The sequence below is a fragment of the Apiospora hydei genome, assembly GCF_038363865.1.
Source record: "Apiospora hydei strain CBS 114990 chromosome Unknown utg000002l_segment0_segment0, whole genome shotgun sequence".
NCBI lineage: Eukaryota > Fungi > Ascomycota > Sordariomycetes > Amphisphaeriales > Apiosporaceae > Apiospora > Apiospora hydei.
Window position 1 is genome coordinate 3,597,399 of NW_027117361.1, and position 20,061 is coordinate 3,617,459.

At 54.0% G+C, this 20,061-nt stretch overlaps 6 protein-coding genes across 6 annotated transcripts; 2 read left to right on the forward strand and 4 right to left on the reverse strand.

Annotated features, from left to right (window-relative positions):
- Window positions 1-367: 367 nt before the first annotated feature.
- Window positions 368-2,260, forward strand: PG997_001134 (chaperonin Cpn60/TCP-1 family; the record flags this gene model as incomplete). Its single annotated transcript, XM_066805449.1, has 6 exons — window positions 368-392; window positions 492-558; window positions 626-834; window positions 887-1,012; window positions 1,131-2,113; window positions 2,171-2,260. 6 exons carry the CDS (start codon window positions 368-370, stop codon window positions 2,258-2,260), a joined length of 1,500 nt encoding a protein of 499 aa, XP_066675222.1.
- A 288-nt stretch (window positions 2,261-2,548) lies between these two features.
- On the reverse strand, window positions 2,549-3,169 carry PG997_001135 (uncharacterized protein; the record flags this gene model as incomplete). Its single annotated transcript, XM_066805450.1, has 1 exon — window positions 2,549-3,169. One exon carries the CDS (start codon window positions 3,167-3,169, stop codon window positions 2,549-2,551), a length of 621 nt encoding a protein of 206 aa, XP_066675223.1.
- Window positions 3,170-4,344: 1,175 nt separating this feature from the next.
- On the forward strand, window positions 4,345-5,989 carry PG997_001136 (Bcd.t1.c1; the record flags this gene model as incomplete). Its single annotated transcript, XM_066805451.1, has 2 exons — window positions 4,345-4,399; window positions 4,473-5,989. The coding sequence occupies 2 exons, from the start codon at window positions 4,345-4,347 to the stop codon at window positions 5,987-5,989; spliced, it is 1,572 nt and encodes a 523-aa protein (XP_066675224.1).
- A 1,546-nt stretch (window positions 5,990-7,535) lies between these two features.
- On the reverse strand, window positions 7,536-9,119 carry PG997_001137 (uncharacterized protein; the record flags this gene model as incomplete). Its single annotated transcript, XM_066805452.1, has 4 exons — window positions 7,536-8,009; window positions 8,286-8,534; window positions 8,686-8,974; window positions 9,103-9,119. The coding sequence occupies 4 exons, from the start codon at window positions 9,117-9,119 to the stop codon at window positions 7,536-7,538; spliced, it is 1,029 nt and encodes a 342-aa protein (XP_066675225.1).
- Window positions 9,120-12,636: 3,517 nt separating this feature from the next.
- On the reverse strand, window positions 12,637-13,362 carry PG997_001138 (ATPase-like- ATP-binding domain protein; the record flags this gene model as incomplete). Its single annotated transcript, XM_066805453.1, has 2 exons — window positions 12,637-12,831; window positions 12,922-13,362. 2 exons carry the CDS (start codon window positions 13,360-13,362, stop codon window positions 12,637-12,639), a joined length of 636 nt encoding a protein of 211 aa, XP_066675226.1.
- An 86-nt stretch (window positions 13,363-13,448) lies between these two features.
- On the reverse strand, window positions 13,449-18,626 carry PG997_001139 (hsp90-like protein; the record flags this gene model as incomplete). Its single annotated transcript, XM_066805454.1, has 6 exons — window positions 13,449-14,063; window positions 14,102-15,280; window positions 15,348-16,126; window positions 16,197-16,752; window positions 16,811-17,524; window positions 17,622-18,626. 6 exons carry the CDS (start codon window positions 18,624-18,626, stop codon window positions 13,449-13,451), a joined length of 4,848 nt encoding a protein of 1,615 aa, XP_066675227.1.
- Between the last annotated feature and the right edge of the window lie 1,435 nt (window positions 18,627-20,061).

Below are 20,061 nucleotides of genomic sequence, written 5' to 3' on the forward strand. Positions count from 1 at the left end.
TGTGAGAGACAGTTGCTTCTCCGTATATTAGGTAGGTACCTACTTAATTATTGGAAAACTGAGCTTCCCCGCCCCCACCAAAGAGATGGCAGCGCACGGACCCGAAAAGGTACTTGGCATGCCACCTCACATGGAGGCAAGGCAGGTACCAGGCAGAAAAACAGGCGGTAAAACTGATTTTCCAGCTTGATGATAGCTCTCCCAAAAGTTTTTGTGGAAGTCAACAGAAGGCCGCCAGGAGGATAGTAATTTCAGCGAACATCGACCGTCTAGCCCCTCATTTGGTATTTTCGAGCTCCTATCGAGAATCCACGCCTGTTGAATCGCCAACGAATCCCCCAGAGCCCGTCACAAAGCGTCGCTCAAGATGCAGGCCCCGGTTGTTGTTATGAGTGAGCCCCTCCATAAGCTAGGACCCTGATATCATGATATGTGTTGCCAGCTTTGCAACACGGCAGGACTGATTGACTGACTGACAACGAATTCGCTAGACACCCAGAGTGGTGAGAGGCAGACTGGCCGCAAGGCCCAGATGTCTAACATCGCTGCTGCCAAGACGTACGTTTACTCTTCCCACGCAAGACTCGCTTCGACTCGACTCGACCCGACTAACAGACCCCCGCAGAGTCGCAGATATCATTCGATCATGTCTGGGCCCGAAAGCCATGCTGAAGATGCTGTTAGATCCCATGGGCGGTATTGTGCTCACAAACGACGGCCATGCAATTCTACGAGAAATCGAAGTGTCCCACCCCGCCGCGAAGAGCATGATCGAGCTCAGCCGAACACAAGACGAGGAGGTCGGTGATGGTACAACAACGGTTATTGTTTTGGGTACGCAACCCATATCTCCAAGCCTTGACAACCAATGCTGATGATGTTATAGCCGGTGAGATCCTGGCTCAGTCTCTCCCCCAGCTGGAGCGCAACATCCACCCCGTCGTGATCATCTCGGCCTTCAAGCGGGCCCTGAAGGACGCCCTGGAGATTATCGACGAGATCTCCCCTCCCGGTTGATATCAACGACGACGAGGCTATGAACAACCTGATCTCGACCTCCATCGGTACCAAGTTTGTGTCAAGATGGACTGAACTCATGTGCAAGTTGGCCTTGACTGCTGTGCGGACAGTTACGTGGGAGACCAATGGCAAGCGCGAAGTCGACATCAAGCGGTACGCACGTGTCGAGAAGGTGCCGGGTGGCGAGATCGAGGACAGCTGTGTTCTGGACGGAGTCATGCTCAACAAAGATATCACACATCCCAATATGCGCCGCAAGATCGAGAACCCCAGAATCGTGCTGCTCGACTGCCCGCTGGAGTACAAGAAGGGCGAGTCGCAAACCCAGATCGAAGTCAGCAAGGAAGAGGATTGGAACCGGATTCTGCAGATCGAGGAGGAGCAAATTAAGGCCATGTGCGAGTCCATTCTAGCCGTAAAGCCGGATATCGTCATCACGGAGAAGGGTGTGTCCGACCTGGCACAGCACTACTTCATGAAGGCCAACGTCACAGCGATCCGACGAGTGCGAAAGACGGACAACAACAGAATCGCCCGTGCCACCGGTGCAACTATCGTCAATCGTGCCGAGGACCTCCAGGAGTCGGATGTTGGAACTCAGTGCGGTCTCTTTGAGATCGAGAAGATTGGCGACGAGTACTTCACGTTCCTGACCAAGTGCAAATCGCCCAAGGCCTGCACGATTTTGCTGCGTGGACCCTCCAAAGACATCCTTAACGAGATCGAGCGAAACCTGCAGGACGCCATGGGTGTCGCCCGTAACGTCATGTTCCAGCCGAGATTGTCACCGGGTGGCGGTGCTACCGAAATGGCCGTCTCCGTCCGGTTGAACCAGCTGGCGAAGGGCATTGAGGGTGTACAGCAGTGGCCGTATAAGGCCGTAGCAGACGCTCTCGAGGTCATTCCCCGTACTCTGATTCAGAACTCCGGTGCCAGCCCCGTCAGGGTGCTCACTGAGCTGAGGGCGAAGCATGCTGAGGGCAACTGCACTTGGGGTATCAATGGCGAGGCCGGCACCCTTGCAGACATGAAGGAGTACGGTATCTGGGAGCCTGAAGCTATTAAGCTGCAGAGCATCAAGACAGCTATTGAGGTAAGTTCCATTACATAACCCCTATCTAAGTACATTTAAGCTAACGTACCCACTCAGGCTGCCTGCCTCTTGCTGCGGGTGGACGATATCTGCAGTGCCAAGAAGGCGCAACAAATGGGCGCTGGCATGGGCGGAGGAGATGAATAGACAACTTAGAGGCGTTGAAGGCTGGTCATGAAAGAGTCATTACATATACCTTTGTACCAATATCTGGTTCTGACAAAGTTCTGATGAGATAGATGAATATGACGGCTCTGCAGCCAATCCTGATGCATTCCAAGGCTGTACGTGAAATCTGCTTTAGCATGATATCTTCCGTGCTGTGCCAACAGACGGCAGTGACTCCCGTGCTTCCCAATGTTCCTTATCATACAAAAATGAGCTCTCTCTTGGTCTGCCCATGGGGTATCTCTTTTCCGTAATCCGTAAATATGTTTAATCTTCCTCGATGACGATGCCTTGCGGTTCCTGAGTTGCGCTAGCCGGCGCATCCTTGACATCGGTGTCGCCGTCATCGTCTCTCTTATTGACAACGATGCGCGGTCCCTTATTCACGTTGCCATTGGTCGCCGTCGCCGCCGAGTCCTTCGCCGCGGCGCCTCCTCCCTGGACCTTGTCCTTGGCCTTGGCCTTGCGGGCCTTCATCTTCTCGCGCTTCTCGCGGTTGCGGCGCGTCTTCTCCTCGTCGCGGCGCTCGAGCTCCTCGCGGTTCTTCTCGAACTCCTCGGTCGCCTTCTCTGCGCGCACCTCCTCGTCCATCAGGCGCAGGCGCTCGTACTCGCGCCGCCGGCTCGCCTTGTAGACGTGAAACTCGCCAGAGCCCGCGCCGGCCGAGGAGCCTTGCACGTTGGTGACAATCTCGGGCGGGGGCGCGAGGCCGCCGCGCGAGGACCGGTGGGTGTCCGAGGGGAGCCGGATCTCCTGCTCGGGCCGCGCGAAGAGCGCGTCCAGGGTCGCGGCCTGCTCGGACACGGGCGTCAGGGCGCGCTTTTTCGTCGGGCGCTTCGAGCGCGGGTCCGCCGAGGTCGGGATGGATTCGGGGCCTTCGCCGGACATGGCGGCGGTTGGTTCTTGTAATTGAACCGAGGTTGCTGGGCTGGTTGGCTGCGGTGTGGTGTTGGCGATTAGCTGATTTTTCGATTAACGGATGTTTGCTGGATGCAACCAGCAGTGACCACCACGCCCGGAGAGAAAGCCGCGCGCTTATCTCTGATAACTTTGATTCGGTGCCAAAGCCAGATGGCCAATGCAATCGCCAAGTGATGGAGTAAGGGACCGAATTAATGATATGATCTCATGTGAACTGATATGAAATATGATGCGAAAATGGTACGATAAGGCTGAGAGGCTGATGGGCTCTAGACTCGCAATGGATCGTCAGCCTCACCTGACTTTTTGGTCTCTTTCTGGTCTGGTTAGGCTCGTTAGGTCCCTTGTTGGTTCCCTTGCTGCAGGACGGGCAGGCGGGATTTGTAACGTGAACACCTGGTTCGTCAGATGCGGCCGGCAGCAGGGTTGTTTTTTAGTGCCCTTGAGCGCCTAAGGTGCTGAAGCTCTGCCGGACAGATGGGCCGCTAAACGCTCTCGTAGCCGTCCAAGGCCCATGGATAAGCCAATGATCAAACGGCCTACCCCTCCAGAATCCAGAAGGGCCGTAGTCGATAAGGTGCTGAGGGTGGGAGCGTTCCAAGGGGCAACTTCGGGGAGGGGTAGCCAGCCCGGAGGGCACAAGCAACAAGGGGGACCGAGAGTCGAGCATATGAAACCCTCAGCGTTTGCTCTAAGATGATGGAAGGCTGTCTTTCCGTTTCCCTCGTCCGAAACAGAGACACTGCAAACTCTGAAGACAGCTGTCACGGCACGGCCGGCCTCTTGCATTTGCTCCCAAGACATTCGCGCCCAAATATAGATTCGACTAGTTGCTATTTCTATCCATACCCTTGCCTGCAGCCTCCCAATATCAAAAACCAATATCCTCTGTGACTCAGAAGCCAGAAGCTTCCGTTTTGTTTCCATCCTGCCTTTTCGAGAGAGAGAGAGAAACTTAACTTTGAGTGACATCGAGCAGTCGAGGAGCTCATCATTACAGTTCTTGTCTCGTCATCAGGTGGTACAGCGCACCCTTCCAGGCATCTGCAGTACAAGGGTCTCTCCCCCACGCGACCACGGCCAACACCATCCACACAACTCTGAGACATCACAGACACCCGACACCCAGGTGAGGCCACAATATGGGACGACCACGCCTCATCATTCTGGTTCGACACGCCCAGTCGGAGGGCAACAGTAAGTACTACCAGACCTTTGACAAATTGCATGCCCTTTGCGCCGCATTAGACCTGACCAACCTCCCACTTAGAAAACAGAGAGATACACCAAAGCATCCCCGATCACCGCGTCAAGCTCACAACCGAAGGATGGACGCAAGCACACGAGGCCGGCCGCCGCCTGAGGTCGCTGCTTCGCGCCGACGACACTGTGCAGTTCTTTACCTCGCCCTACCGACGTACGCGCGAGACGACCGAGGGCATCCTGACGACGCTAACCGCTGACGACCCGGACCCCTCTCCGTTCAAGCGAAACTCCATCAAAGTCTACGAGGAACCCAGACTGCGCGAACAAGATTTTGGCAACTTCCAGCCATGCAGCGCCGAGATGGAGCGCATGTGGCAGGAGCGCGCCGACTACGGCCATTTCTTCTACCGCATCCCCAACGGCGAGAGCGCCGCCGATGCGTACGACCGTGTCTCGGGTTTCAACGAGTCGCTATGGCGCCAGTTTGGCGATGACGACTTCCCCAGCGTCTGTGTCCTCGTCACGCACGGCCTGATGAGCCGTGTCTTCTTGATGAAGTGGTACCACTTCAGCGTCGAGTATTTTGAGGACTTGCGTAACGTGAACCACTGCGAGTTCCTGGTCATGAAGAAGCAAGAGGACTCAGGCAAATACATACTAGAGAACAAATTGCGGACCTGGTCTGAATTACGCCGGGAAAGGGCGGCTTTAAAGGCCAAGGAGGATGCGGAGCGTGAGTCCCTCAAGGAGGGCGGCCCCGTGTCTGCCAAGGATATCCTCATCAAGGCGGCAGAGGTTCAAGCTGCTTCCCCAGCAGTTCAGCGCCGATGGGGTGGCTGCCCAGAGGGGTGTAGCCATGGCCAACATTTCAAGATCCGGCGAGATCTAGCAGAGTTACGTCTTGTTGACGAGAAGAGCGCGGCCCAAGCCAGCGCAACGCCTGCCAACTCGAACGGCATCAACGGCCTTCGCGGCACGATTGCCAGTCGGCGAACCAACTCGATTAGACGGCCCAATAATTCAGATGATGACTCGGACGATCCGCGTGGGCTGATCACACCCTCCATCGACGTGACCAGGGCTCGTGAGGACGTAGTATCATCGCCCGACGGCACGCCTTCCTTCATCACGGTGGAAGACCGCTTGCGCTACGCCCTAAAGTCTCCCTCCAACAAGTCCCTCTCCAACAAACCTATTAACCTGCTTCACCTTGGTCGCGACTTCGGCGGCACCCACTCTGGCGCTAACAGCGATGCCGAGATGAGCGAGGATGATGCTCGAAAGCGGCTAGCCGACCGAGCCGCGCGGGTTAAGGAGGGCAAAGAAACGACCAACGGCACGAATGGCACGAGCAAGTCGGAGAAGTCTGACAAGAGCGATGGTAAACATCTGAAGTCGAACGGGACGCACGTTAATAGGCTTGGTGATGCGCCCACGCCAGCAACTTCTTCGGATCACGGCAGCGAGGATGGCGGCGATGAGCGAGAGAAGGACGATGACGCTTCTGACCAGCGAGAGAAGGAGGAGGACCTGGAAAAGGCGGAGAGGGAAGATAAGAGTTTCCGAGGCAGTGTACTATAAGGGGTCAAGTCTGGGGAAACGGCTGGGCAACGGACGAGATACGAAGACGAGACAAACGAGGTTCAAATGGGCGTGCCGGTGATGTTCGCTTTTCACCACGGAAATTGTGTGTTCACGCATCGCATGGGTAAATAGGAATGTCTCTTGCTGTTTACGTAGGATATACCCAATACAGTATGTTCGTGTGTAGTGCTACCCATGGTTTGTCTGGTGTATTCTCTACCCTGTGGTTCACCTGAATGCTGAGATTCAGCCTGGAGATGAGACGATTGCCGATATCTGGTGAGTTTGTTCCTCCCCCTATCTTGCTTGGCTCAATCTACGGTTCGCATGCCAGTACGGAGAGCAGCAGGACACCAACGAGTCCAATATCGGACTTCGATGTTCTTGATCCCCACCGGCGGTTTTTATCAGTTGCTACATCTTGTAGTCATGCCATCCTATGTATTGGTTTTCCAAGTTCCCCTATTTCATGAGGGGTGGATCTCCACGCAGAACTGACATGGGACCTATCATAGCAACAACCAGTCCTGGCCTTTGATTCTCCAAACATCGTATTCTGGATGTTCCTCTGTATACAGCTTTGTTGGACGTATTCACTTAAAGCATCTGCCTCTCAATACTGCGGCGCAAGCGGCCATGGCTGTCTAGTGTTCACGATTCAAAAAGTCCGAAGTAATTGGGTCGGAAAAGGGCAAGCCATGTATGTCCTCAGCATTACATGTTACGAGCCAAGATACGTCTAGCAGACTCCAAGATCCATTGCTGTTTTCAGGGGATCGTGTCTTCCAGCTGCTGCTAGTGCAACTCGCTGATCCAAGGCATATCGGCCAGCAGCAAGATAGGGGAGAGAGCATGCATCGCCAACCAGCAGCTCTACCATCTTGGGAGGTTTAGTTAGAACAGCATTAGCCCTACATAATCTATCCAACTTGGTAACCGATACGTGATCAGTAGGTGAATAGAAACTGAGTGTCGTGTCTCGTAAGAAAGTACTTTGTACATGTACCTGAGCTGCTCTGTTGCTAGGCCGGCTGTCCCTCGCCATTGAATGCAGCGAATAATTCCTGGTGGGCTGCTGCATACATAAACATCCAGCTTGTTACCTCTGAGAAAATTCCTGCCACGCACGAAGTCATTCTCAACTTTCTCGCGCAAGTCTGGATCTGTAATCGACCTTCGTTCGTTCACACCACGCTTTCTGAAAAGACCTTTCACTTCCTACATCGTTACCACGCCATCGTGCCTGGAACTTGTTCGACTTTTTGCTCTTTTCTTCATTTTATTCTTCATAATCTCTACCTGCTACTCGGTAGATTTTATTCCCAACCTGATCGTCATCACGACCTTCACCATCCTTGTCAGCTTCTACTTGACATTCTTCAACAAGGGCACCATGCCGACCAGATCTGGAAAGTCCTACAAGCCTGGCTCCCCGGCTGTGACCGCCAATGGGAAGGCCAGTGCCAGCTCGGCCAACCAATGTAAGTGTTACATCCGCAACAATTCGGACTCACTTTTCAGCGAGTACAGACTAACAACAAATCTAGCTGAGGAGAATGTCACCAGTATCTCTGCTCCCGTCTCTGCCGCCGCCGCCATCACCACTGGCAGTAGCCGCCTCTCTCCCAGCCCTCCTGCTGTTGTTGTTGTTACCGCCGCCGTCCCTGTTGCCCCTAGTACTCCCGTTTCCCCCAGCACTCCGGCTGCCGCCTTCTCTGCTCCGGGCTGGGACCAGCCAATCCCGACGTCGTCCCCTCTCCCCGCGACCCCCAGCTCGGGCGGTCGTAGTGAGAAGCGGCTCCGAGACATCGACAACGAGGGAGACAACGAACAGGAGGATGAAGACTCCGAGCACGCCGCCGCCTTGCGCGCTGCCCGCCGCGGCAAGCGATTCTGTGTTGAGGGGGAGGACGGTAGCACTCAACGAGCAGCATCTACTACTTCTAGCCCGGCCGCGACCCAAGCCGCCATGTCCGCCATCGCCGCCGTCTCTGGCGCTTCTCCGCAGCCCCGTAAGCTGCAACTTTTCAAGTGCAAGCCAAAGCTGTATGGAAGTCGGGTCTCGGGTTACCCTTACCGAAACGACCGGTATGGATCCCTCTCCAGGGACCTTCCACCGGGTCGGACCAAGCAGGACCGTATGTTCAAGGCGTTCTTCTCCGGCAATATCGGCGCGGACCACTCCAAGAGACAGCCCGTCACGCCGGTGGGTCTGCCGGAAGCCCCTCCTGATCCTGCCCCCGTCGCCGCTACCCCCGACGGCTTGTCAACCTCCGCTCCCCTCACGTCAGACGTCGACGAGGTCATGCAAAACCGGGAGGAGCGAACGCAGAACGAGCGAGAGGAACTGATGGACCGGGCCAGAGAGCAAGCACGTCAGCGTTGTCTGGGTCGTCAGTTCTCGGGCCGTTCGCCCAACCGTGTATCTTCGTCTCCGGTCTCCCGCACCAGCAGAGGCAGCACCCGCAGCAACAGCACCGGGTCGAGCAATAATAGCCGTGTCGCCGATGGTGTCAGACGTACGCGCGCGAGGGACAGGGCTCTTCACGAGATGGACCAGCTGCAGCGCCGACCTGGATTCCTCCGCCGCATCGTCCAAACCGGTCAGCGTGCCGTCCAGTCCCGCATTGCTACCGCGTGGAACGTTTCTGTTACCTTCATTCAGGATCAGATTGCTCGGATTATGCACGAACGGCAGCTCCGCCAGCAATTGGAACAACAGGATCAGCGAGCACAGGAGGAGCTGCTGGAGCGACAACAAGAGATGGAGCAACACCAACAGCAGTTGGAGCAGCAGAGACAGATGGAGCAACAACAGCTGCAGCTACAACTCCAACAACAAGCGCAGCAGAGACTCCAGCAGGAAGCACTAGAGCACCAGAGCCAGCCTGATCTCCCTGCCGTTGCCCCTTCACGTGCTTCTCTGCGGCGTCAGCGTCGGGCGAACCGTCGCCGGGAGCCGCAAGGTTTCGGTGGCATGTACTATTGTCCTGATTTCAGCAGTGACGACTCTAACAGTGACGATGGATCACCACGACCTCGCCGTAGCAGTAGAGGCTCTCCCCGTCGTTCTCCCCGTCGCTCTCTCTCGCCGCCCCTTTGGGACACACCCGAGCAACAGCAACATATTCGGCGTCTTGTCGATGATGCGATGGACATAGACCGATCGCCATCAGCCGGCCTCCAACAGAGTCGTCTTGAAGAACCGATGGACATAGATGCCTCATCATCTGTTGATCCCAGGTTCCCTCGTCAGGGTGAAGGCGGCAGGTTTTACTTCCACGAAGACATGTTTATCGACCAAGAAGACTCGTCCGTCAACAAGGAAGACTCATCCGTCGGCCAAGAAGACTTGCCGTCTTCTTTGACTTCCTTTCCTCCCGGCCCCCGGACCTCTAACTTGTCTTCGCCTGTTCCGCCCCAGAATGTCACCGCTTCTCCTGTTACCAACACGAAACTGTCATTCAGCTATCGAACCCCTCAGGGCATTAACGGCCGATACTTCAGTCCCGATACTGATTACGACTCCGATGAGGGCTCCAACTCCGATACCAGCAGCAACAAGTCGTTTTTTGGAACGGGCGCTCGGCAGTAACTACCACGCATGCCATCACGACGACTGGGCTGCTCACGCGACTATATGATCAGGATTTACAATTGCCAGTCACGCCGTACTTGTCTCAGCTCAAACAGGCTTGTCTGATGAGCAGGCACCGGCTATCGAATCTACCGATCTTGCCTCTTCTCTATGGGCTCATTCCCATATCGATGGCCGTACCCTGACCTCATCCGCCCCCTAATTGGCTCATACCAATATTGATCACGTACCGCAGTTGTCTCCGCTTGGCCCGGCTGCTGACTCTGCACCCTTCGACTCTTCTTTCTTGGGTTCGATCCCCATACCTTGTGACGAAAATCTAGTCAGGTTTGCTCATCCGTGTTGGCTTGTCCCCAGCATACTTCCTTCTACTTACGTCTCAGCTCTTATCCAATTGGATCAAGAGGGTGTGATAAGCAAACCCCAACGATAAGGCTGGTCATTATTTGGTTGTGCCACTTCAGAATGGGTTCACATTGCCATTCCAATATGCCTGTCCAGCCTTGCTCTCCCCGAATGTTGGTTCGATCCCAACAGTTTCCCCCGGTATACACGACAAACAACCTCCGACACATGACCTTCTCCTGGAAAGTAACGCCTTTTATGTGAGCACGACTCAAATCAACACGCTTCGTCTGGCCCAGCCCAGCCCCCTCCTATCATCGTTCGACCCCAGCACTCATCCATTCGTTTCACGCTTGGGCCAGCGAGACCAAGCTCGTAAGGTGAATTGGTGACGAGAAATCACTGGTTGTTATTAGGCGCGCATCATCCCTGAATTGTCTCCTTCTTGGTGGGTTCGAACCCCACTATTTACTCAAGTCTCCCCCTGGTCCTCCTATGTTGGTTCATTCCCATCAGTTTTTACAAGTGTTTTTAGTTTTCTAGCTGGACCAGGTCGGTATTGAGAATAGACACCAGAGAGGATGAACGTCCAGTGGGCAACGGTGTCTTCAAGTCACCGACAAACCGCGCGAGCATGGCCCCATCGGTACTCGCTGTCTCGAATTCCCATGAGAGGTTGGTTTCCGTCTTACGATTATTTGCTGGCGCTGGCCAGGCACAACAAGCAGCTATCAGACGGTTACGGTACTCACACGACGCTTACTATTCTTGCCTTGCCTTCTTGGGCACCATATTCACGCCCACTCGCCCACTCGCCCACAACCCACAATCTTCATTTTGTTGGACTCCATGTACGACCACATACCCAATTTTTGGAGCGCCAGGGGCGCTATGTATTATGAAACGTGACACGGTTCACGATTCATGATTTCTCTACTCTCTTATACTTATTCTTTTTGGCTGCTTGACAAGGCGTTCAGGCTGAACACAACACGACTGTACGAGTACATGGCTTTTTCTCCTCTCTTCTTTTTTTGGTCAGGTCCGGCAGAGACCCGAGGCCTCGTTTACAGCAAGCTCTTCAGGCTGTATGTACAACAACTGTATGGATAGATGTACGGATTTCTCTTTGTTGGACCGGCCTCAGACAGAGAACAGAGGCATCCTTCGCAACAAGCAATTCGTCTTGATGGAATCGATATCTCATGTCAGGGGAAGATGTTGCTCGCAGTCCAACAAGCGCGACAACTGTAGATATTGGCTTTGATTCCTTTGGAAGGCCGCGCCTCAAGAAAGCAGAGGCCGCATATACAGTACTGAGGGAAACAGTACTGATGGTATTTGCGTTGATGGACTCGAGATCTTGGACCAGGGAAGGTCTCAACCACATGGTCCATCCACCGCAACAACTGTACGGATAAACAGTTTGATTTTCGATCGGCCGCCCCTCAGAGAACAGTGGCCGTATGAAGAATACTTAAGCAAGCAGTACTGAGGGAAGCAGTGCTTAAAGAAAGCACTGCTTAACGACCGAAGACTGCAGAAAAAACTCCAAACTCCCCCAAAAGGACCAAAAGGGAACAACAAGAAGAAAAAACCACATAAGAAGCAAGAACTCAAGGAAGCAGTATTCAAGGAAGCAATACTCATGGAGGCAGTACTCAAGGCAGCAGTACTCAAGGAATCAAGCACCGAGGAAATTTTTGTCGATTCTATCGACATCCAGGGCCAGGGAAGAAGTAGGGAGTGCGTCATTCACAGCAATAAGGGGATTGATTCTACTCAAAAAGTTGATGGAATCGAGATCCAGGATTAAGGGAGGGAGGGAAAAGCTCTCACACAAGCCCCATCAAGTTCGAGGCACATCATGGAAGTTTTTTAGAAGAAGATTGATAGAATTAGAATCGGCCCCCCTTCGCAAGAGGCATGGTATATATGGTATTCATGTCAATCGCGAATCACAACAAGAACTAGATGACAACACAGAATCCTCGCTCCGTCCCCCATGTGACTGACTGTGCGCCATGCAATCCCTCCCATCTGAAACAACACGCACGTAGCAGACCAACAACACACACAGCACAGCCGTTGTTAACGAGACGAAGAAAAAACAAGGCTCGGGCACTCTGAAAAGTGTCTCTGGGCTTCTCCCAGTTAGCCACAATACATGCAAATCCAGTTGTGACCGAGTAGCCTATGGCCCCGGGTAGACAGACGCAATGCCGATGATCCCTCCCATCATGAAAATAACAAATCCAAGGGCACGTCCACCTTCCAGAAGACCAACCAATATACCTGACCTGACCTAGCCTAGCCTAGCCTTTTAGCCCCTGGAAGGACCTGCTAAATTGACCCGTGTCTAAAAGACTCCCTTGCCCTTCCCTAGAAGAATCCGTTGTAGAATCATACATATAGACACGCCATCTATGACCGTGAGAACCACCCCTGACTCCTTTGTGGACAATTCGCATCAAAGCCCGGCCGAGCCTCTATAATAAGACCAATGCTTCGTGTGTAAAGGCAGAAGCCTCTCCTTTTTTTTCAGAGGCACATTTTGGACAGAAAACGCCATGAAGATGCAGCAATGCTCAATGCCGGCTTGGTTTGGTTTGATGCAGTGGAAGCAGAAGCAGTAGCGAAAGTAATAACCCGAAAAGAAAGAAGGGAGAAAAATGGAATCGAAGAAGAGGGTATCAGTATTTTAAAAATATTTGGACATGGCATTGCTCAAGTCGCCAAAGTCGACAGGCTTCGTGACATAGTCGCTAAAGCCGGCCGCCACGCATTTCTCCTGGACGTCCGACATGACGTTTGCCGATAAAGCGATGATGGGGAGTTTGGTGTGTTTCCCCTCCTTCTCCCACCCCGCGAATCTCGCGGCAGGCTTGATAGCCGTCTTTCCGCGGCATGTGCAGATCACACTACATGGGCATACTGTTAGCAAGAGACCGGGTTCGAATACATGGCTTGAGATGGGGTGACTTACCAGAATAAGCGAGTAGAAGCCGGGAGGTTTGGAGAAAACGGCTTCTGTACACTCGACACCGTCGGCAGCAATCTCTGCCACGATGCCAACCTTCTTCAAATACCTGACGAGCACCTTTTGGTTCACAGGGTTATCCTCGACAAGAAGGACTTTGTACCCTTTGTTGCCAATGCGCTTCTCAACGTCGAGAAGATTCTGCTTCTGGGTCTCGACCATTTGGAGGGCGCTTGACCGGTTTCTGTCAATGCTGAGATCGCGCGACTTCGCGGGATCGAACACTGCAGCGAACCGAGAGGGCTTGACAGGCTTATAGACGAACGAGACCTTGTGATCCGCCACAAGCTTCTGGTGGCCATTGTCAGAAATGAGCTTCAGCACCGACTGGCGTTGCATCGAGTCGGTCAGTACTAGTATAGAGGTCGTTTCGGCGGCAGTTGCCATTATCTTGCCGATGAAGGAGATGATTTCCTCCGGAGAGCCAAGGTTGAGAACAATGTGGGTAAAGATCACCGCCTCTTCGCCGCTGATCAGTTTCTGCGCCTCTCTTCGACAGTAGCCAAGGCTGTAATTTGATGCGGGATATCCTTGGGAAGAGTCATCTCGATGTGTTTGGCCGTTGCTTCTCGGCTGTAGGTTTGTGGGCAGACAATGAGGATGGAGTACATCGGTGGTCGGAACTGGTCCATGGGGCCGGCAAGATTGGTAATGCCAGGCGTCGGTGAGCCGCTTGGGGACAGCCGCCCCGAAGGCATCTCCAACTTCATCTGCGACAGGTCTTGTCCGCTTGCTTTGGCAGCCTCACTGAAATGCGTCAGCCCCACGTTGACCGATGATACCGACGACCTGGCAGTTGCCTGAGAGGGCACCGATTTGACCGAGGGGTCCGAGCTCGCCGACGAGTCAAGTGTGGGAGACCTCACAGCGACCTCGGAACCAGGACTAGAAGTCGCCTGAGAACCAGCGGCTACCTTGTCAAGCGCCTGCGGCCGCGCCGTCCGCGTGCTACTATCTTCGGATGGCGGCGAGGTTGTCTCTGTCGGCGGCGTAACGACGACATCTGGATGGTCTGTATCGGTAGGTAGACCAAAGCGCGCCGAGAATGTGAAGGTGGAACCTTTACCAGGCTCGGCGGTGCCATCCATCTTGCCCCGTGAAGTTCAACGAGCTGTCTGGAAATGACGAGGCCAAGCCCACTGCCGCCATGCTGGCGAGTGCTGCTGCCGTCGATTTGGCTAAAGGGCTTGAAGATGAGCTCCGCCTCCTCCTTGGTAAATCCACGGCCCGTATCGATGATGGAGAACTCGAGTACGATCTCCGCGTCGCCCAACTCTGGCTCGGGGTTGACAAGAACCTTGCAGCGACTGAAGACCTCCCCTTGAGCGGTGAATTTTATTGCATTTCCGATGACGTTGAGGAGCACCTGGCGGATGCGGACCTTGTCGCCCTTGACCCAGAATGGGACGTCCTCCTCGACCACATAATTCAGTTCCAGTCTCTTTGCGATTGCCATTGTCGAGACCAATTCATTGACATCTTCAATCAGTGACCGCGTGTGGAACCACTCAAAGTTAAGCTTCATCATACCCGCGTCCACCTTGGAAAGATCGAGGATGTCGTTGATGATCATGAGCAAACTGTTTGCGCTCGTCTGAATCGTATTGGTATAGTCTCGTTGCTCTTCGTTGAGCACCGTATCTTGGAGGAAACTGACCATACCAGAGATACCGATCAGGGGTGTGCGTATCTCATGGGACATGTTGCTGAGGAATCTGCTCTTTGACTCCATCGCCTCCTTCAGCTTCTCTTCGAGGAGCTTATGGTCATTGATATCGGTTGCCGATCCGAAATATGAGCTCTCGCCAGTGCCAAAGTCGATGGTATCAATCTCCACGCATCTGATCAGATGCCACCGGTATTCTCCCGACTTGGACCTTAACCGCAGTTCGGCGGTGTAAGAAAGCCGACCAGTACTATCGGTTGCTACCTTCACGATGCCCTGCTTCTTTGCAAGCTCCCCGAGTCGGCCTGCAGGTAAGTCGTACGTGGAACTGCTGCTTGAACTCGTGTTACGAGACAAGGTTCCCGGTCCAGCCTGTTTGGTGGGGGTAGATGAGAACTTTTCGGTTGGTATCCTACATTTGGCCAAGTCGTCCGGGTGGACATAGTCCATAAAACCCACTCCCATGGCGTCGTCAAAGGCTTGACCGGTGTAGGACAGCCACTGCTGATTGGCAAATGTGATGCCATCCTCCTCGGTAGCAGTGAAAATTATCTGAGGTATCAGATTGGCCAATAACCGATGCTTGGCCTCCGAGGCTTCGACTTCCTCCTGGCGAGCGGCTCTGAGTTCCGCGACCTTCTGGTCATGGATATCCATATAGGAGCCGATATACTGAATAATCAAACCTCTTATCTTTTGAAGCAACGGCACGAGCTTGGTGCCATCGGTAAACACCATCAAAACGGCGGATCCGGACAACATGGGCGAATGGATCACCGGTACGCAAAGCGGTGGTCCACTGTTGCAAGTACATATCGCGGTCTTCAGGATGAAGACTGCCCCATGGGTCCATAACGAGGTCCGCGATGGTTTGCCCACGATATGTGAGATATTTGCTGTTTACCCACATGATTTCACCATTGACAGGCATGGCAACAAATACATGTGCAGGCAGAGAGTCCAGCATAAGCCCCTTCAGTCTGTCGGTCGGCGGAAGCATACTAACTTGTGCAGTCGTGATGGTGTTTTGACGTTGTAGCGATGGTGCCGATGGTGTCGCTACCGAAGGGGTCTGAACCATAGCCCCTGAAGGCAGGGACTGGAAAGTGGAGGAGAACTCAGCCCCGTAGGAATGAAGCCTCGTGTGTTTGTGCGCAGTCTGATCCGACAAACTCTGCGCCGCGAGCTGCTTGACCAACTCATCGTTGTCTTTTTGAACCCCACGGGAATCCTGCCTTGCCGCCTCGTTTGACGACGCAGCTTTCTTCTTCAGCACGTTTTGTAATGTGTCTTCGGCACGACCGATACCCTGGCCACCTGTATCACTCTCTATAGAAGACGTTTCTGGTTGCACGCTTCTCCAGCTACTTGAACGACTCTGCGCTGCTAAAGAAAGCTCTTTGGAGCTCTTGTTAGATCGGCCACTCTCTGCCGGAGCAGTTGATTTCGGCGCAGATGCAAAATAACCGTCTCCAGCACAGTTCCCTGGACTCGTGCCAGTGGTGCGCTCTCTCGACGACGAGGCCGAAAGACGTAGGGTCCCAATTAGGTGTACCACCAGGAGAACCAGCGGCACTGCGAGATGGGCCTGAATCGCTAGGACTCGTCATACTTCCCGTAATCGACCGCTGGGAAGGATCCTCAGAAGGAGGCCATGGCATGTGCGCAAAGAGCAAAGGATCTGCAATTGGTCGCCCATCTGGTCCAAGAGCCCCAAATCCAGAAGTAGTCGGTCTCTTGCGGTGAACACCTGCAAGTTCGGTCTCAAGGTTGGAGTAATGGCGACTAAGAGAGAACGATGTGGCCAAGTGAGGAGCAAGATGTTCCAGGGAGTAGCGGAGGTTGGATGGGTACGGTATCACGGGAGTCAAGATTGACAGGATCGCGATCGGACTTTGTTGGTCCTTCTTTCGTGAGTCTGCCGAAGAAGGTCGTTCGGCAAAAACATTGCCTTCAGCACTAGGATCGTAGCGGTTGCGAAGCCCCCCTTTTTGCTCTAGAGCGGCAGGATCTAGCCTGAATGTTTGCGGGGCCGGCTTAGAGAGAAGTATATGCTTCAGGGGGATATGAAGAACGGTCCAGGCGTTGTCAACGCCTATTGTTTCGGGGGGCTTGGATATTTGTATAGTCATGAGGGCTTGGGCCAGGGTTGAAAGACTCTTCATCTACCGTAGCGTCGGTGAAGAAGGGGTTTTCGGTCGGATCGGCACGAACGGCTGGCGAGGGGGCAGGCGACTGCGACCAAGGAGACGGGGGAGTCTGTTCGTATTCCTCATACTTTGGGGTTGGTGGTCGCCGCTCCTCGTCATCAATGTCTAGGACCGACATAACATTGGAAATCTTGGACTTTTCTCGCGTCGCCGTTTTCCCAACCCGACTTCCCACCCTTGGGTTAGCAGCGTTGCCAAGAAGAGAAGACAATTTGCTGGAAGAGCTAGCTCTTGTTGGCTTTTTGGGCTTCTTCTTTTCTTCGACCGCGGGGGCCCTCTTTTCTTGTGTTGGTTCCTCCGTAAAGGCATCAAGGTACGGGTAACTGCGGGTAAGAGCGATCACCTTGCCCCTCTCGATCACCCTCTGGATGCCGTTATGATCAATCAGAGGATCAGCTTCCAAATCAAGCCCTTGCAGGACTGGCAACACGCGCCCCTTAACCTCTGGACGGATCGCAAGAGGTGCCTCCCAAACCGGAAGGGATGTCGGCTGCTGCTCCTCTACAGCATCATGCTCCTCGAGTGCTTCTTTGTTGAGTTGCGGCCGAGGGGAGGTCGGAGAAGCCCGTTTAGGGGTAGGGGTAATAACTTTTACTGCGGGGCAATGCCGTCGGCCTTGAGGGTGTCTGGCCTGCGCTTCCAGAAGGCTGGCCTTGACGGGTATCTCGTTTATCTTCGAAGGAAGTAAAGGAATGCCGACTCAACATCGCTGGGCGTGTCTGTCTCTCCCCTCGCGAATGGAAGTCGGCAAGTGAGGCCAATTCGGACACGTCATCCCTGCTGCTTGGCACCATGCTGTTGCTGCCTCGGCCCATATAGCCCATGCTGTACCCATCTCCTTCGAGGTTGTTGTATGTCGCCTTCTGGCCCCAAGGCACATTCTCCAAGTCTGTTGAATCGGCTGGGATGGATAGCGTCATCCTCTCGGCCTTGAAGTGCTCTTTCATGATTTGAACAACAGAACTCCACCAGGCGTCCATGCCCGGCTCTGCTGTAAGCATTAGAGCAAGATCGTACAGATTCGGCGTCGGAAAGTCGAAGTTATCTTGTTGGATCGGAGTTGCCCCGTATGGTTGAAAGGCCATAGCTGAAGCAGGCGTTGACGGATCAGACCGCAGCTGGTCATGCATTGCAAAGTTGTCGAACTGATCCCCTGCCGCATTAATGATGCTGGACTGGTTACTAAAGGCTCGATGCAGTGCCGACGGAAAATAGCTGGGCGTTGCCATCCTGGGAAACGGATAAGATGGCGTTCGAGCTGCCAGCCCAGGTGTGAAGGAAGGGGTCATGCCGCCCCGAACGGTCTTATTCGACTCGGTAGATGCTGTTGGCAGATCCGAGCTGGAAGTAGATCCTGGGGTCGGGGAAGTGGACATCTCCTGACGTATCGGCGAGGGGCGTTTCGTCTCCGAGTCGACGAGATGGGGACTCCGAGCCAGCAGCTCGCGCCGCTCCAAGTCCCGTGCAAGGCGTTCGCGATACTGATTAATGATAGACTGAGAGTCTATTACTTCAGGAGAACCAGTCGCAATACTGACCTCCTTTCCCTTTTTCTTCTTCCCTTCCTCCAGAGATGGGGGCGCTTCTGCTGGCGAGCTATTGTCGCGCAGCATATCATCCGTGTCGGCTCTTGACTCTGGTGTCTCCTGACCTTCTCTTTCCTTTGGTCCACCGCCACGCAAATGAAAGCCGGCGCCGTCGCTCGCCCTTTCAGAATCCGCGGTGCAATCGGAACCGTCTGTCGTCGTCAATGACTGCCTGCGCGGACTTAACATTGCGAGTTCCTGAAGAAGACCATGCCCAGCTGCTAAATTCGAACTCTGGGTAGTTGGCGGCTCGTCCTCGAGTTCCACATTTTTAGCGAGACGTCGCTATTTACAGTATTGTCGTGACCGGCATCGAGCGCATTATTAGGCTGTTGGGTCAAGTTAGAGGTTGGCATTGGCATTCCTCAAGTAGAAGCGCGCCCATGCACTTCGAGGATAGCGATAGGGATGCCGCATTCGCTGTTAGTAAGATAGGAGTTTTAGTTTTTTTTCTAATTCGAGGAGTCCGTCGTGTGCCTATGCCGTAATCATGGCCAGTATCTGGCGGTGACGTCGAATGGCAAGGTCCGAGGAAGGATTATTGAATGAGTAGATCGTAAGCGGCCGCGAAAAATAGACCCTTTGTTGGATGGTAGGGAGATGGCGGCGTAAGAGAGTCTGGTTGCGTCGACGTGGAAAGCGAATGGAAGAGTGTGGTGGTGGTAGTTGAGTGCGAGTGTGTGTGTGTGTGTGTGTGTGTGTGGTGTGCAGTTGCAGTGTGCAGTGTGCAGTGTGCAGTGTGCAGTGTGCAGTGTGTGTGTTGTGGTCGTTTCGTGGTTCAGGTTCGTTTCCGAATGACGTAGCCAGGCTTCTGATCCTTCTTTGGCAGGCAGCCCCCGGAAAAGAAATCAGTGCTACAGGCTGTACGTTACACGGAAGGGCCACTTATTCTCTGGTCAGGACGGAAACTGAGTCGTGTGCGGACTGGAAATACAATGCATGCATAAAGTACCTACATGTACGGGCGAAGACTGAGGGACGGTTGGTTGGACGGGTAGGCAGGCAGGCAGACATACGGGCTACCACCAGGGCAGCTAAAACAAGATCGCAAATCCGCATTCAAAGCAGAATGGTAATTTGCAGGCCGGGGGCGAGGGCTACCTGTCCTTCTTTAGATTGGAGCAGATGCGGAAAACAAGAACAGCCTCATGCCTCTCCTACACTACCGGCCTGCTGCCAGGTACTGCTACTTACTTGCGTTACCCGCTTACACCTTGGGTTTGGGGTTACTCGCGATCAGGCCCGTCGCTAATCCTTTCCCCATCCACTAAACCAGACCTGTGTAATTGCATGTACCCTGTACGATGTAAGTAGGATGGCATGTACAGTATCGAGCTACATCGAACGTAGCTGCATCCGGCTACAGATCTGGATTCATGTCGATGTCATCGAGCCTCCTATTCATCCTGACCTGACCTGACTTCGGAGAATGCCTAGCCTCATGCAGACGCCCTTCTCTCGTCGTTCGACCTGGTGCTGTTGTTCTTTCACCGCGATTCTTTTCGCGCAACTGCGTCGGCAAAGTCGACCGTTGACACTCCCTCCCTCGCCTCCCCTCCGAGCACAGTACCTGCTTTTCCCATCGGCCTTGCTTGCTCGACATCCATTCTGGGGTCTGGGCATG